The following is a 15309-nucleotide window of genomic DNA, read 5'->3' as shown; positions in this document are numbered from 1 at the left end:
TGATATATATATACATTGTTTCATACATTGCTAACCTTGCTCCAATGAATTATGACAATTAATGATTTGAAAGACTCTGAGATATCAAGAGCTGAGAAGAAATCGGTAATTCAATACCCTAAAATGTTAAGTGAAGAAAATGCAGTGATTTTCGGAGCTGGTATCTCAGGAACGTAGTACACCAGACCGTCATCATCGATTCTTTCTCTGTCCCTCTCGCTGATGTTGAAGACCTCTTGCACATTTTCCTCTAAGAAGCTCATTACTGCAGCAAAGTTCTTCTGAGTCTGATATGCTTGCTCTCTCATGCCTCTGCGCAGAAGAGCCTCTATTAGTCTTCTCGCTTCTGGCTGAGTGGTATGCAGTCTCTCAATAAGTCTCTCCTGAGACTTCACGAGATATTCCTCTTCATAAATAGTTCCCTTTTTACCTCTTGCTCTCTTACGTTCCTCTCTCCTTCTGTTCTTGGATGTGCGCCTGGATGCACCTGTTTTGGCTGTTCCAGAAGTCTTTCCAGTGTACCTGGTGAAGAAAGATTCTTTGGTGGAAGTCTCAGATGCTGCAATAGAAACATTATCCGGATGGTCAGCATCATCCGCTCCAGAACCGTAGAACCCATTAGGATCTTCTTCTTTCTTTGCTCTTAGTTCGCGTAGACGTCTGAGTTGCGATCTACACTGACCATCGCAGTCAGAGATGAGTTCAGCAATGGCTCCAAAACCTTCTCCCAGAGCAGGGTCAACCACTTCCTCAATCAATTCGAGCCTACTCTCTGAGGAACATAGCAAAATAGCCTCATCGTAATAGTGGTCTTTGCAATACAGCCGTACAGCAGCCGTGATATTGTGCAAATATTTGATTTCTATCAAGGCTGCACTGTAGTAGTCGTGCGACTCAGTCAATGAGCTCACCAGAGTCTCACATACACCGGCATGTCTCTTCTCCTTGAGATCAGGTCTCAGGGAAATAGCAATGGCTTCCTTCCATTTCTTTGCAAGAACATAATTATCCATTGCATCTTCATATGAGCCAAGCTGCTCAAAGCCTAGAGCAGACTCTATGAAGTTACCCTGGTCGTGGAGGTAGTGAGCATATGCACTTAGAATAGCGTCGAACTTGTGGCTATCGTAGCGATATATGCTGAGAGCATGCAGATAAAGGGAATGCTCGACGACGTAATCTAAAATTTCTTGATCAATCTCGGAGTCCTCATCTGAACCTATTTTGGATAAAGAATCTAATGCCTTGGCGTAATTCTTCAAATGAGTGTCTATCAAAAACTTTTTCCTAAGCTCAGTCTGAACGTGCAGGTTTTGAAGGAACGGCAGATACTCTTTTGGATCCTTGGTCGACTTCTGAGCAATTATCAGAGTGACTGGTATGTTGTAGAGACCAAGAGCAATATTGTAGAGCTTGTTAACATCTTGCAGAAAACACAGATGTTCGATTGAGTCATCAATATCAGTCTCATCGGTGAATGAGCTGATAAGTCTCACAGCGGCCTCAAGGTTGGGAGGGTTCTGACAAGCATATGCGGTGATAATCGTCTGCAAGTACTTCTGCTTAAACTCTGGCTTGAGTAGGATAGCAACAATAGCGTCACAAATCTTGTTCACTTTGCTTATCTGCTTCAATTCTGGCTTATCAGACTCAGTAAGCTTGAGTTCCTGAAGTTCATTTGCAACCTGAGAAGTCTCGCTGAGCTCCAGTGTCTCCTTATACTTGGAAACTGTGACATCCTCCTCATGAAGACATGAGACAAATAAGTTCAGGTGCTCCACAGAATCTAGTTCACGGATAAACTGAGGAATGTTCTCGAGAAATAATTCTGGATTGTAGTCGTGCAAAACATCAAGATCAATCCTATGTATACGACATGTCAAGAAAGCCTTTTTATACTTCTTTCTAGAGATATCGGAGCGAACTTTTGACATCACCATAATTCTGGGGTAGATTGTTTCAAGATTACCTCTGGGAGCTTGTAGAATAACCGCAGAGGATGAAGGAGTTGCAGTCACCAACAATGAGCCTCTTTCTATCATGCGAGTTCTCTCGTCATCCGAGCTCTGGAAAGGAGATGCATCAGATTCTGAACTGAAAGTCTCTTTTTTGGCTAGATGAATGAATTTCAGCTGGTGTTGGGCTGTAGTGTAAATCAAATGAGATTCAGTGAGGAGGAAGGATGTCACACCGCCTGAGAGAAGTTGATTTAAAGCAAACAATTTCCCAGTTGACGTCAACCCGAATGCGAAGTACACATCCGAACCCCAATCATAAGCGCTCGTTGACTTGATAAGCTCGTAACTGCTGCACAGCTGAGGGAATCCGGCAACAACAGAGGCCGTCATGTTCTGAGTGTCAATTTCCGAAATCTGACCATCGATTGTTTGGTACGTAATTGCTTGGAAGTCAGATCTAGCCTTCAACAACACGCACTTTTTGTATCCAAGATCAATCGAGCCTTTCACAATAGGCTTCGTTAAATCACTGACTTCCAGAATCAATATTTCCGACGAAATTCCGTGATCCACCAACACCGCAGCAATAGCGTCATCATTGCATAGTGCTATCTGTCTGAATTCACCAGCCTTGCAATGCAGGTCTTCAGGGAAAAGCCACTTTCCTGTCTTCGGAGTCCATTTGTCAGTTTCAAAGCTTGCAAATCCAACACCGTTGTTTGAAATGCCACCTATTATTCTATTGGAAGAGGAAACTGCAACATCATTAATGTTATGTCCAAAATCGATGTCTCTGTACGAAATTGGTGGAGGCACGTTTGCAACAGAAAGCGGCGTAACACCTACTTCGCTACCATCAATATTGGCAATCATACCCAGATCAAGGGGAGCTGCTGTTGGTCCTGCTGCTATTGAGTATGTCAGATCGAAAATCTCAATGACGTCTTCGGTACCTACCATGACCTGTAGTGGCTTCTCGGGGTGGAACTTGATAAACAGTATAGATCTCATATTTTCCGTCAATATTTCCTGCTTCAGAGACCAATGGTAATTTTTTGTCGTCCAAAGTTGAATAGAATTTTCAAGTTGGAAAGCCAACACTTCACTAGTGCTGGACCATGCAATATCTTTGATGCTACCGCTAGGCAGTCTTGTGTTGAACTCACCATGTCGCAGACCATTTCTTTCGAAGAATATTAAATTTGTAACTTCTTCAAGTGCATGTTCACCAGATTCGTAGTCAATACTTTCAACATGAGTGGTTTGGGTAGAAGCAATGAGGGATCCTTGGGGCTTCCATGCAAGTGCGGCCTCATGACCGTTTACGGCCTCCGAGCAGCTGTCCAGCTCACCAGAACGCGAATATACCCTAATGACTCTACGTTGAGAATTTTCCACAGTCTCAACAGAGGATATCGACAGATATTCACAGTCACCCCTCCATGAGATTTTGCAGTCAAAAGAGTCGGAGGAACTGAGTTCTCCAGCTTCTAGTGTGCGCAGCGTTGGGTCTCTTAAATTTGGGTCTTTCTCAAAATCAACACCTGCATGTGTAAGGGCAAGTTTCTCTCTTTCTAATGCTTTGACTCCTCGTCCTTTGAATTGAGTTTCTTTCTTACCCCATCCAACAGAAACCTGGTTGCTTATAGTGACATCTTCGGGATTCAAAAACACCTCCGATACAGGTTCAAAAGTGCGTGAAAGCAAAACCAGGTTCCGTTCGCCAGTGAGCAATGCAAAAATCTCTTCGTCGTACGACCAAGATGCCGCCAAAAGGCCACAGTCAATTGAGCCAACAATCTCAACAGTGGTCGTATCAGAATCAGGGGATTGTGCGTCGTAGTTAGCTATCACAATGTCACCTTGTTCAAACGCAAATATCAGCTGTGAAAGGTCTGAAAATTCACTGAACGAGAGCAGCCTGTCATTTTCAGCGATTGCAAACGATGCCAGAACATTTTGGGACCCATCCTTTACAAACTGCTGAACTTCAATAATATCCACCCCTTGCAGAGCTATCGTGATACTATCATTAACAGTATTGAACACTGAGGCCACCACCTTGAGGTCGGGGTAGGTTCGCGACACAGGCTCCAGCCTTCCTTTGTTCAGAAGTGTCAAATTTCTCATTCTGACTGGGACAATATTTTTATATGTCAAGCACAAATGCCTACTTCTTAAGTATAGAATATTCAAATCAATTCCAAACTGAACTCCATATTATACATCTTGATTGAAATTTATAAAAAAAATCAGTCGTGTGAATGCAAGTGATGACTATGCGTTACCCGGCCTCTAAGATGCGGCTTGACTTATAACATCGGAGGCTCTGATTACCCCAGACGTTAGCACTAGTAGCCGTTTCGAAGGAAATTTGCTCATAACGAACCTCAGAGTGGATAGTTCTCCGTGGGAGATGCCACCAATCGCCACCACTATGACGAGCTCCTCAAGGGTGTCATCTTTGGCCCGTTGTCTCAAAGGTGGAGGAGGAGTGCCAAATAGCTGTTTCTTAGAGTCTGGGACCAGAACATTTTCTTCCATAGGACCATCAAGAAGGTTGCCTAGGCGCTGAAATCCTTTCCAGCCTGGTCTGTTTGTCGCTTTGGATGATTCCTGCATGAAATCCCTCGAATAGATAGACTCCACCAGCCTCGTGAAGACAGGAACATAACCAGGGAAGGCAAAATCCGGCTCCGTTGGATTAGCCAAATCAGGATTCTCCACCACCGGCATTAGCTTCAAGTAAGCTTCAAGATTTTTAAAGTCATTTATCAATTGAACTGAGCCCAGTTTTCCGGTGTTTGTGGAAGCAGAATTAGCTTGTGGAGCAGAGATATCCAGACTTGGCAAGAAGGTGTAATCCTGGTGCTCTCTGGGGCAAAATAATTTCATTTCCTTCAATCTCCCCATTATCGGACCCACCTTGATTCCATATGTCTCCACTAGTTCTTTTTGAAACATTTTGTACTCAGACTCTCGTATCCCATGCTTTACGATACTGGTAAGTATCAACAGTCTCATAACATCGTCAAAAGGAGGCTCGAACATGTATAGAAACTCCGTAATTGCTTTGTAATTGGCTTTGTTGTCCAAGTTATTTGCCAAAATATCCTGTTGAAGTTCGAGAAACGCGTTGAAATAATTGCTTTGGCTGGTGTCACGTAGGTCTCCCTGTAGCTCGTCTAGAGCTTCATCCTGGGCAGAATCAGTCTTAATTGTCTTGATTAAGGATTCCGCCAATAAGGTATGATTCTTGAGAAAGTTCTGATTGGCAGTTAAATCCACTAGCTTGGACACAAAGCTCTTTATCTGTGAAATATCCTTGGCCTGATGCCTGGAGTTGAACTCCTCCTGTAAATCTTTGGCATACGAGTTCAGCAAAGGTGCAGCCATCGCAAAGTTGAGATCTTTTATTCTCTGATATAATTCGTCGTGAGGCTCCTCGAGATGCACCTTTACGCTCTTCTTGGTGCGCAAGACCTGTTGATTAGAGCCTCCAGCCTGTGTTTCCTCGTCTTCCGTTTCAACCTCCACTTGATTGAAAGCCACACCAAACACCTCATCACACAATCCTGTATACGTGAGCTGGGTTAAAAGTGGTGTCACAAAGTCCAATCCGCGTTCCAGAACAATCAAATCGCACTGCCTGTCGAAGAACGAATGCTGATCCACAAAAAGTGCGTCATCTATATCATCCAATAATTTCTTCTCCTGAGGCGAGAGAGAGCTATAATGAGTTTCACGAAGATTCTTGAATATGGACAGAAATTCTTTGGAGTAGCTTCCCTTCGCAAACTCGTTGGTGATTCGTATGTTGTATTTGGAGAACCTGATGAGATCAAGCAACGCCTGCGCCAAATCGGATATCACGCCCACCGATCCAAGCTGGTACAATTCTCTGAGACCACCCGATTCTCTTTCTAATGAAAGTACGTCCGAAGAAAGCATCAATGGAGTAGACGAAGACCATTTGTACAGACCGATATCGCCTCTCACATTCAGATTTGTAAACGAGAGATCCGCAGATTTCACCGAATTCGAGGTTACCAACACTGACAGATCATAGTAGGATACTCCATCGTCAAGGCTATTCGTGAAAGGAAAGATTCGAGTCTTCAAAATCTCAGCCACGCAATTGATGCTCAGAATACTCCCTTCTATCAAGAACACCACACTTTTGAACTCCTTCAACAATGTCTCGTAGTCAATTACATCACGGGGTTCCCTATTACTCTTCAAAATATCCTCATCTAGCCACACAACCCTTCTTATATCTGTGAGGTCTTTCAATTTGCTGAAAGGCGATAGAAAGTTTATCACTGGCGAAAGCGACTTCTGTAACACGAGGAGATGGCCACTCGATCTAGGAGAGGATGCAGATGCAGTTATCTGGTTAAATATTTCCACCAGATCTTGCACAGATCGCGAAGCGAAGCCATCCAGATTAACTATAGGCCGCTTACTGGCAACTGAAGGCATTTGGATAGGTATACGTAGAAGGCGAGGGTAATTCTCTTGTTCTATCTGCTCCACAAAACAACATGTAGTCTTAAAGCAGAGGCTACACTGTTGAGCGACCCACAACTATTTAACATACCAATATGCCAAAATTGTTATGAGGCATAACCTACACAATTTAGGTTTTTTTAAGTTCCTTGAAACTTTACCAGAATTTATATGGTCGAGTTGAATTCGCATCTGTGATAATTTAGAATATAAATAACAGAGGGTGCTGCCAGTGCAAACGTTCATTCTTCGAGGAACACCTTCGGATCGGGTTCCTCAAAAAAGGACACATCCTGTTGTTGATCAGTTCCTTTGGAAGGACGTTTGATTCCTGTTTGTTCATTTTTTTGTGCTTTTCGTGCTTTTCATTTCCATTTTTCTATAATGCATCGATGTTTAGGCGTCTTCAGCAGCCTTCTTCTTTGCCAATTCAGCATAGTAGTTTTCACGCACAGCCACGGTTTTCTTGTGGAATCCCCACCACCAGTATGACGCAAAACCAGCACCAAGGGTGATTCCTAGTCAGCAGGGTTAGTATTGTGGTTCAGTCAATCGTGTTGATGGCTCGAGCATGCCAACAGGATCTGTCGTATGTTGTCCTATACGCAACCAGTTACTTACCAACAGTGATGTCAGCGATAATCTTTCTTCTCAAAGAGCCAGTAATAGGAGCAACAGCCATTTTTGATGGATATAAGATATGGTATGGATAATCTAACTGTTCAACAAGAGCTTTATAAAAATCAGCTTAGAACTCAGACACTAGAGAATCCGTGTACTAATCAGCTGACCTCAGCTGCCCGCCAATCACAGAGCTGTCTTTTGCTATATAACCGGGTAACCCCTCTTCAATTCTAGCGGATCTGACATCGCACCACCAGTTTTCGCAAGAGACTAAGTTTACCAAAATACTTGTTGTTAAGTCTTTGCTATATTATCAAACTATATCAACAATGCTCGCTCGTCTTGCCCAGAAACAACAATTGAAGCAACTGTCTTCCAAGAGAATGTTCTCGTCCTCGAGACAGGCGTTCTCTGGCCACGATGGTGGAATCTACTCTAACTTGCCATTCAAGGTCAAGGACAGAAAGATCCCATACGCTGTTCCACATTTCGCCTTTTTTAGTATGTTCCACTCTATATTTGTCAGCTGCTGTTGAACTGTTTACTAACCATGCATTAGTTGTTGGATTCGGCCTTCCATTCTTTGCCTGTTACGTGCAATTGAAGAGATCCGGTAACCTTTAAGTTTTTTCGAATATCACCAGCATAGCCTGTTAATCGCATAAGAAAAGAACAAGAAACCCGAGATAGCATTCAATTACAAACAAAAACTCTTGAGGATGTCAGCCGTCATGATCACCCAGAGCACTCACGCCGAAGTTGTTATACAATGGTGAAGTGCGTCTGACGCTGCCAACTTGAACAACACATCTATAACTCGTGTATAGCCTTATACATATTTGTATATGACATATATGATACTCTTAAATTCAAAGGGAATTCGAAAAGACTGCTGATGTAGATTCTAAACGTACACTGAGCTCATACGTTGCGGACTGGCGCTGTTCCGAAAACTCCCAAATAGCGAGACTTTTGACAAATGCAGCTTTAAACGAAACGGGATAAACTTTAATTGAATCACTGCCCGTATATGAATGTGTGAATGTGGATTAAAGAGGAGGAACAGTTCTACTCTTTGGTCTGTGCCGCACTAACGGTTAATGTGATAAAAGTTAGACCTCTTCTAGCATGCCAGGCCAATTTGAGTTTTTTCACAATATTCCCAATCGATATCACGCAATAAGAACAAGCTTATTCTAAAAACGAAGTTTTCTGTAGGGTTTATTTTGTGCTTAGACCGCAGTTTGATTGTAATCTTCTTGGAATTTTTCAGTGCTTTAAAGTAGCAGTCTATCCAAGGACATGTGCCGGCACCTGCAGATGGGCACAAGTTGTGTGCGAAACGGATTTTCGTATAACAGTGCTCAGTTTTGCAAGAATGGAAAGATTTGCCGTTGTGCTTTCAGCGTACCACAACTCCAGTTCACAGAGTGCAGTATATCGGGTTTACAAGCCGTGAGAATATCGACAACACCTGTTGTGGTTGCAACATAAATCAATACTACAATTTATGAATATTCTCAAGTTCTTGTTTTAGGAAAAAGGTCTCAGGTAACTACTGGTAGGAGAGTCTGGATACAACAAAGGATTGTGTTGTGTTTTGAATCCAAGCCTTTGCAGACACTGGTGAGGCAAACGGTTCAAACAAAAACGTGCAATGCAGTCTGATTCTGTTCAATGCATATACCATGATTTTTGCCTTCAAAATTACAATTTTATGTTTCTGGAGCCGGTTTCCAGCGGTCCGCGCTAGTATTGCCGGATCCGGAACGTTGCTCGCCGGTATCGGGGAAATTGATGGACTCACACGCCCAAGCTCATCACTATGAGTAACTGAAAAATGTCACCGTACTCCTCTTTCAAGATTTGAAAAGTACAATTATCGGTTGATACCATTTATTCCAAACATGTTGCGCTTGTCAAAATCAACCCTGAGATCTGCCTCGACTGGTTTCAAGGCCCCACAATGCTATGCCGGGTTCACCAGCTCGAGCATCCGTCTATTCTCCAGCTCCATAGTTAACATGGACAAGATCAAGGTCAAGACTCCAGTTGTCGAACTTGACGGTGATGAAATGACCCGTATTATCTGGAAAATCATCAAAGACAAACTGATCAATCCTTACCTTGACGTTGATCTGAAATACTATGACTTGAGTGTTCAGGCCAGAGACGAGACCAATGACCAGATCACTATCGATGCAGCCAATGCCATCAAGGAATACGGAGTGGGTATCAAGTGTGCCACTATCACTCCGGATGAGGCCAGAGTCAAGGAGTTTGGCCTTAAGAAGATGTGGTTGTCTCCAAACGGTACCATCAGAAACATTTTGGGTGGAACTGTGTTCAGGGAACCAATCGTCATTGGATCCAGAGTCCCAAGAATCGTTCCTGGTTGGGATAAACCAATCATCATTGGTCGTCATGCCCACGGTGACCAGTACAAGGCCACCGATCTGGTGATCCCTGGTGCTGGTACTCTTGAATTGAAGTACACCCCAGCTGACGGTGGTGAACCACAGACTTACAAGGTGTTTGACTACAAGGGATCTGGCGTGGGCTTGGCCATGTACAACACGGACGAGTCTATCAGAGGATTTGCGCATTCCTCCTTCAACATGGCACTCACTAAGAAGCTGAACCTGTTTTTGTCTACAAAGAACACAATCCTGAAGAAATACGATGGTAGATTCAAGGATATTTTCCAGGAGATCTATGATGCTGAATACAAGGCCAAGTTCGAGGCTCAGGGTATCTGGTACGAGCATCGTCTAATTGACGACATGGTCGCTCAAATGATCAAGTCCAAGGGTGGATTTGTCCTTGCATTGAAGAACTATGACGGTGATGTCCAATCCGATATCGTTGCCCAGGGTTTCGGATCTCTTGGTCTCATGACCTCTGTCTTGATGACCCCAGATGGAAAGACCTTTGAAAGTGAGGCAGCCCATGGAACCGTCACCCGTCACTACAGACAACACCAGCAAGGTAAGGAGACTTCGACCAACTCCATCGCCTCGATTTTTGCATGGACCAGAGGTTTGGCCCAAAGAGGTAGACTTGACAACACCCCAGATGTGGTTGACTTTGCCAACAAGCTTGAGAAGATTGTCATTGACACCGTTCAGATTGATGGAATCATGACCAAGGACCTGGCCCTTGCTGGTGGTCACACCGAAAGATCATCTTATGTCACCACCACCGAATTCTTGGATGCTGTGGCTAAGAAGCTTTCTGAGGAGGTGCAGGTTTAGGCTTGCTCTCTCCCACTTATGAATGGGTCTCAATATAATGCTCGTATAGTTAGATCTACACGCTTTGAGCACTCTCACCTATGACGGACGTCGAAAATGACAAGGTTCGATGGAATCTTTGACTTTTCAGAAATACATATCTGAACTGTATAATCAGCATGAATTGACTTCAGTTTCATCTCTTATTCTTCCACTACTTTTGCGACCTGTGGTTCCGAGCTTTCCAGGAACTGCCAAAGGTAGATTAAACCGTAGTATGACACAAATGCAGTACCAACCACTTTTATCCAGGGAATTCCAAATTCTTTGTATATGGCAGCCTGAAAGTATGATGTTAGTTATCAAGCCAGATGATAGTGAGTGCGAGTAACATACGTGTGGACTTATTGGCTTTGGCGGTTTTGTCAGGGGCTGTGACGCCTGCTGTTGAAGACTTCTAGCACAAGAAGCAAATTGCCGTATCTGTATTCTTACTGTGATTCTCATTGATATGGGCTGTGGGTTATTCAATATCAGCTCTGCTATAGACTATAGAAAGCCTGAAGAGCTTGCGGGCAATTGTTTTTGACCGGACCATTGAGCTATGCACAGCACGTGCGGCTCAATCCAATGACATTACAGGTATTACCACTACAGAAGTATCATGGTATTGGTAACGCTAAGTTGATAACGCTAATATAAGTGCTCATTCCTAGTTGCTGTGTTCATTATATAATATCATCACCAATTATCTGCTTATCAGAGGACTCATCTTTCATCACCACGTCCTCGGGAGTTGAGATCACTGACAAAAGCCTTGGAGGTAACGAGGGGAGCAGCTGCTGAGAAGTCAGAGAAGATTTGATAGTTCTGGCCGTTAGCGGAACAATCTTCCGCTTTCCTGAAAGCGGACTAGATCGCAATTCCCCCAGCGACGATGTCTGGACCGTTGAGCTTTTGATTTGAGGAGAGATCTCCATATCGTCCGAGTTGGAATATCTCATTTCAGGATCACTCTTCATGACTAGCGGTGAAACCATGTGCTCCATACTTACATCCTCATCAAAATCCCGGTCGACTTCTTGATCAGCCGAGAAAGGAATTTCCCATCTCACTCTCTTCTTCAGTTTGGCAGACATTCTATTTGGCGATTTGAGGCCCTTCAATATGGTCTTTTTTGAAGCCTTCGTGATCGGCGAGGCAGTAGCGTAATTGCGACCCCGAAACACCAAGGGCTCATGCTTTTTGCTTGACTTTTGGAAGTTTGATAATATGTGGGCAGGCTGATTTGGCGGAGAAGAAAACTTATCCTGTGGGGAACCAGAGCTCTTTGGTATCAGAGAATAATTATATGTGAAACCTTCCTTGACGAATTGATCCAATGATTCGTTCAATTCCACAAAGATATTTGCGTCTTCCTCGGACGTCTTTCCAGATGAGCCTCTGCCGACAAGGCAGAGAGATATTACTTCAAATAGTCGACTGGGTGAAGTTGCGTCGTCCTCGCTGATAGAGGCCAAAGTCAAAATCTCGCGATTCACAAACTCTTTGAGCAGACTGACAGAGGCATTGAAAAGTGCCGAGTAGAACTCAGACCAGCCTTCCATTTCCTCGAGTTTTCTGAGCATTAGCTTAGAAGTTTTTTCCAAAATCGTGTCCAGGTCTGATTGTTGAGAGTATTTTTTTTCGATTTCCTTGATTCTTATACTGATATCTTCAATCAATTTGCGAGCAAGCTCTTTGGTGGTGTGAGATGCGGCAGACACCTCAGACTTCTCCATCATGCTCATCAACTGAACCAAACAATTTCGATCCGTAAACAGCATCCTTCTTCTAGCCAGTAAAGATGCCTTGAAAATCTTAGGCTGGGTCATATTGGCAATGGAGTTCTTCAATTCGTCAAGAGACTTCGCAAGGTGCTTCTGACAAGAAGACTGCTGCGACTTTTCCTTTTCCAACTGAACTCGAAGTAAACTTCCTTCCTTCTCTTTCAATTCTGCAATCTCTCGTCTCTGTTCTTCTATCATTTTCAGATAAGAACCAACGTGCCTGCTGACATTGTGTTGGTTCCTTGCCAGTTTTGTTTTGATCTCCTTTGCTCTGTTTGCATACTTGAGCGTATTCAAGGTTTCGTCATAATGCTGAGAAGAAGGAGAAACGCATACAATCATCACCGTCTTGCAGTTACCACCAAGAGAGAACTTGAGAAGTCTGGTCAGTTTTGAGTTTCTGTAGGGAACATGACATCCTTTATGAGAATCACACAACGCATTGATGCAGTTTCCCAGAGCGAGCAACGATTTGTTAATGTTGGCACCTTCCTGAAACCTTTCACCTCTGTTCTTGGAAACCGACGCTCTCTCGCTTCCAGCCAGATCGATAATTGAAAGAGTTGCAAACGTGTGTTCTTCGTTGATCTCTGCTGTTTTTGCCCTCTGTGTGATGTTTATCTGTAATACAGCATGGGACCTGGAAGAAGTCGCATTGGCTTCAGTTGGTGAAACAGTTCTGTTCATGTTTCCCTCTAGTATCATATCCATGACTTCTTCCACAGAAGATGGTTTATGACTGGTCAGATTGGCCACAGTCATGTGATTCTGTTTATCCTCTCTCAATATCAACGGCTTCCCGTTGGTCTGTGGGTTGAGTAGGTCTCTAATTGTTTCGTTGTATATCTCCAAATAGCTGAGAGTGAGCTCAATCACCTGGGAGTCTCGGCGTTCGTCTATTTTCTGAAATAAGGCTGCCATCGTGAGGAAGATGATCCCAGGATCGTCCGGAGTACCTGATATAGTGTGAGTCTTTCCGCAGCCGGTGGCACCATATGCAAAAACAGTAGCATTGAACCCGTCTAACACGCTGTCAAGTAATGGTCTCGTGGTATTGTTGAATACTTCGCCTTGGTCTGCATCTTCGTCGAACAATCTATCAAAAACGAACTTTCTTTCCCTCATTCTTGTATTGTTGGTCTTGAACTTTTCAGGTCCCCGCCTCCCCAAGATGTTGCTGTCTTTCTCCACCAAGAAGTTGGACTCTGGTGGATCGAAAATCAACATTCTGTCATCCACCACACTCAGAACCTTCCGGATATTGCAGTTGGTGTTTCTGGTGTTGACCTTCACCTGGTTAGAAGTTTCATCTGTTGCGAGGGAGCCATCTCCCAGAAACTTTTGACTTCCTTCATCAGCCGTTTCCAATCTGACTTTCTCGGAATCTGTGAGAGGTCGGACCCTGACCGCGACCGTTATTGTGGACTCTTTAGACATTGCCGTGAGTGTATGTACTGCAGATGCCCCACGCTAGGCTGGCCGCAGTTTTCCGTTTCAGCTTTCGAGTATCTAGAGAACTGTTTCTCAAATGGACTATCTTTGTCAAACAAATTGATGAGGAAATGCGGTAAACTGAAGACGTAAGGATACTCAGTACTTTCAAGTCTCCACAGATACACTAAGCTCGTCTGTTTACGTTTCGTCCAAATGCGATCTCTGCTTTTGCGCGCGGCAAATAGTTTGGTAAGTACACGCCTTTGTGGAGACGCCTGTAAATCTGGCAGAGAGGCACACAAGTTTTTCAGTCCTTACGATATGAGAATTAAAAGGTATTTCGAGCTTTTTATTGCAATGGAGCGTACAAAATTTGTGTCACATACTTCTTCTTATACCGCACAACACTTGCAACCGCCAGGGTGTTGTGTTTGATGCTGGTTGTTGCTAGATGGTTGAGGACCACGTGATTGGGGATAGAGAGAGCACCACTGGTGTTATCCTTATCGGCATTGTTGTAGCTGTTCAAGATCACGTTTTCGAGGTGAGGAGGTAATTGGGGAGGAATCAACCATTGCTGGTTATTATTCCCGGTTCCGTTTTGCTGGTTATCCAAAGTCAGGTAGTATTGCTCCATGACCTTTGGATCAGTGAAAATAGCAGGCACAGAGGTGGTGTAAACCGTTTCGGGAGTCACATATGCCTCATCTTCGTCGTGATATCTCGAGTAACCATCTCCCATGTCGTCATCATCTCTGGTAAGACCAAGTTTGGAGTCCATGGTGGTGAGGGAAGACCTCGACTTGTTGTCTGATATAGAAGAGGAGCGCTCTTCATGGTGTCTTGAAACCACTTCCAGGTAGTTCACCAGATTACCCATTTGATCAGTGGCAGTTGGTATGAAGTTGCTGATCCTGATCTCATTATCCACAATGAATCTGAATCTATGCGTTCCCAAAACCAAGTCCAGTTTTATGGAAAACGAGCCGTCCTTGGAACTAGGGCCATTCAACGCAAACATCTTTCCCCCACCAGTAAACGTACCGGTCACGTAGACCTTCGAGCCGCCTTCGGTCCATCTTATCACGGTGGGAACCTTTTCAATCTCAGGTGGTCTCTGTGCGTTGCGTCCACTCTGCTGTTGCTGTACGTCGTTGCTGGTACTGCTATTTTCATCCCCCACATCATCCTGCTTGAATACCGGAGGAGGCACTTGACCAAGATCACCATCGTCATCAATCACCATATCGTCCTCAGGAGGCCTCTGGCCCAGTTTTAGCCTCTCAAAATCAATGTCATCTGTCAAAATCAAGGTGGACTTTCTTCTCAATGGCTGTAGCCCTGCAAGCTCATCAGCTGAGTCCAGATTCATGGCAGATCCGGAACGTGAATTGGAGCCAGAATTCGACGAAGAGCCAAGTCTTGCATCGCCGGACACATCAACCATCGAAACATCCTTTGAGGGGATTTGACGGACGTCCTCGCTGGATGGAGACCCGTTCTCAAAATGCTGGGACTCGGGGAGGTTTACTGAGCTGTCTGGAAACCCTGGGCGCTGCATATCCGTGGGATCAGGAGATTGATGTGAGCTTGGAGATTTCAAAGGTTCTAAATTTGGGGTTTGCGAGTGTTGAAAATGGTGACGATGATGGTGGTGGTGATCGTGGTGACCTGTCTCTGCGTTGTCCTGCGAAAGAGTATTCCCCATAAGATGTCGGTGCA

At 44.2% G+C, this 15309-nt stretch overlaps 8 protein-coding genes across 8 annotated transcripts; 2 read left to right on the top strand and 6 right to left on the bottom strand.

Moving 5' to 3' along the window:
• Positions 1-110: 110 nt before the first annotated feature.
• On the bottom strand, positions 111-4088 carry KUCA_T00001708001 (uncharacterized protein; the record flags this gene model as incomplete). Its single annotated transcript, XM_022603916.1, has 1 exon — positions 111-4088. The coding sequence occupies one exon, from the start codon at positions 4086-4088 to the stop codon at positions 111-113; it is 3978 nt and encodes a 1325-aa protein (XP_022457749.1).
• Positions 4089-4253: 165 nt separating this feature from the next.
• Positions 4254-6440, bottom strand: KUCA_T00001707001 (uncharacterized protein; the record flags this gene model as incomplete). The annotated part of the gene is made up of 1 exon (XM_022603915.1): positions 4254-6440. The coding sequence occupies one exon, from the start codon at positions 6438-6440 to the stop codon at positions 4254-4256; it is 2187 nt and encodes a 728-aa protein (XP_022457748.1).
• A 423-nt stretch (positions 6441-6863) lies between these two features.
• Positions 6864-7149, bottom strand: KUCA_T00001706001 (uncharacterized protein; the record flags this gene model as incomplete). The annotated part of the gene is made up of 2 exons (XM_022603914.1): positions 6864-6985; positions 7089-7149. 2 exons carry the CDS (start codon positions 7147-7149, stop codon positions 6864-6866), a joined length of 183 nt encoding a protein of 60 aa, XP_022457747.1.
• A 271-nt stretch (positions 7150-7420) lies between these two features.
• Positions 7421-7627, top strand: KUCA_T00001705001 (uncharacterized protein; the record flags this gene model as incomplete). The annotated part of the gene is made up of 1 exon (XM_022603913.1): positions 7421-7627. The coding sequence occupies one exon, from the start codon at positions 7421-7423 to the stop codon at positions 7625-7627; it is 207 nt and encodes a 68-aa protein (XP_022457746.1).
• Positions 7628-8998: 1371 nt separating this feature from the next.
• Positions 8999-10345, top strand: KUCA_T00001704001 (uncharacterized protein; the record flags this gene model as incomplete). The annotated part of the gene is made up of 1 exon (XM_022603912.1): positions 8999-10345. The coding sequence occupies one exon, from the start codon at positions 8999-9001 to the stop codon at positions 10343-10345; it is 1347 nt and encodes a 448-aa protein (XP_022457745.1).
• Positions 10346-10498: 153 nt separating this feature from the next.
• KUCA_T00001703001 (uncharacterized protein) lies at positions 10499-10831 on the bottom strand (the record flags this gene model as incomplete). Its single annotated transcript, XM_022603911.1, has 1 exon — positions 10499-10831. One exon carries the CDS (start codon positions 10829-10831, stop codon positions 10499-10501), a length of 333 nt encoding a protein of 110 aa, XP_022457744.1.
• A 221-nt stretch (positions 10832-11052) lies between these two features.
• Positions 11053-13590, bottom strand: KUCA_T00001702001 (uncharacterized protein; the record flags this gene model as incomplete). Its single annotated transcript, XM_022603910.1, has 1 exon — positions 11053-13590. The coding sequence occupies one exon, from the start codon at positions 13588-13590 to the stop codon at positions 11053-11055; it is 2538 nt and encodes an 845-aa protein (XP_022457743.1).
• Positions 13591-13936: 346 nt separating this feature from the next.
• Positions 13937-15295, bottom strand: KUCA_T00001701001 (uncharacterized protein; the record flags this gene model as incomplete). Its single annotated transcript, XM_022603909.1, has 1 exon — positions 13937-15295. The coding sequence occupies one exon, from the start codon at positions 15293-15295 to the stop codon at positions 13937-13939; it is 1359 nt and encodes a 452-aa protein (XP_022457742.1).
• Positions 15296-15309: the final 14 nt, after the last annotated feature.

The sequence above is a fragment of the Kuraishia capsulata genome, genomic scaffold (genome assembly GCF_000576695.1).
Source record: "Kuraishia capsulata CBS 1993 genomic scaffold, Kuraishia_capsulata_scaffold_2, whole genome shotgun sequence".
NCBI lineage: Eukaryota > Fungi > Ascomycota > Pichiomycetes > Pichiales > Pichiaceae > Kuraishia > Kuraishia capsulata.
Note: the sequence above shows the minus strand (reverse complement) of the source record. Positions and strands in the feature narration are given on the sequence as shown.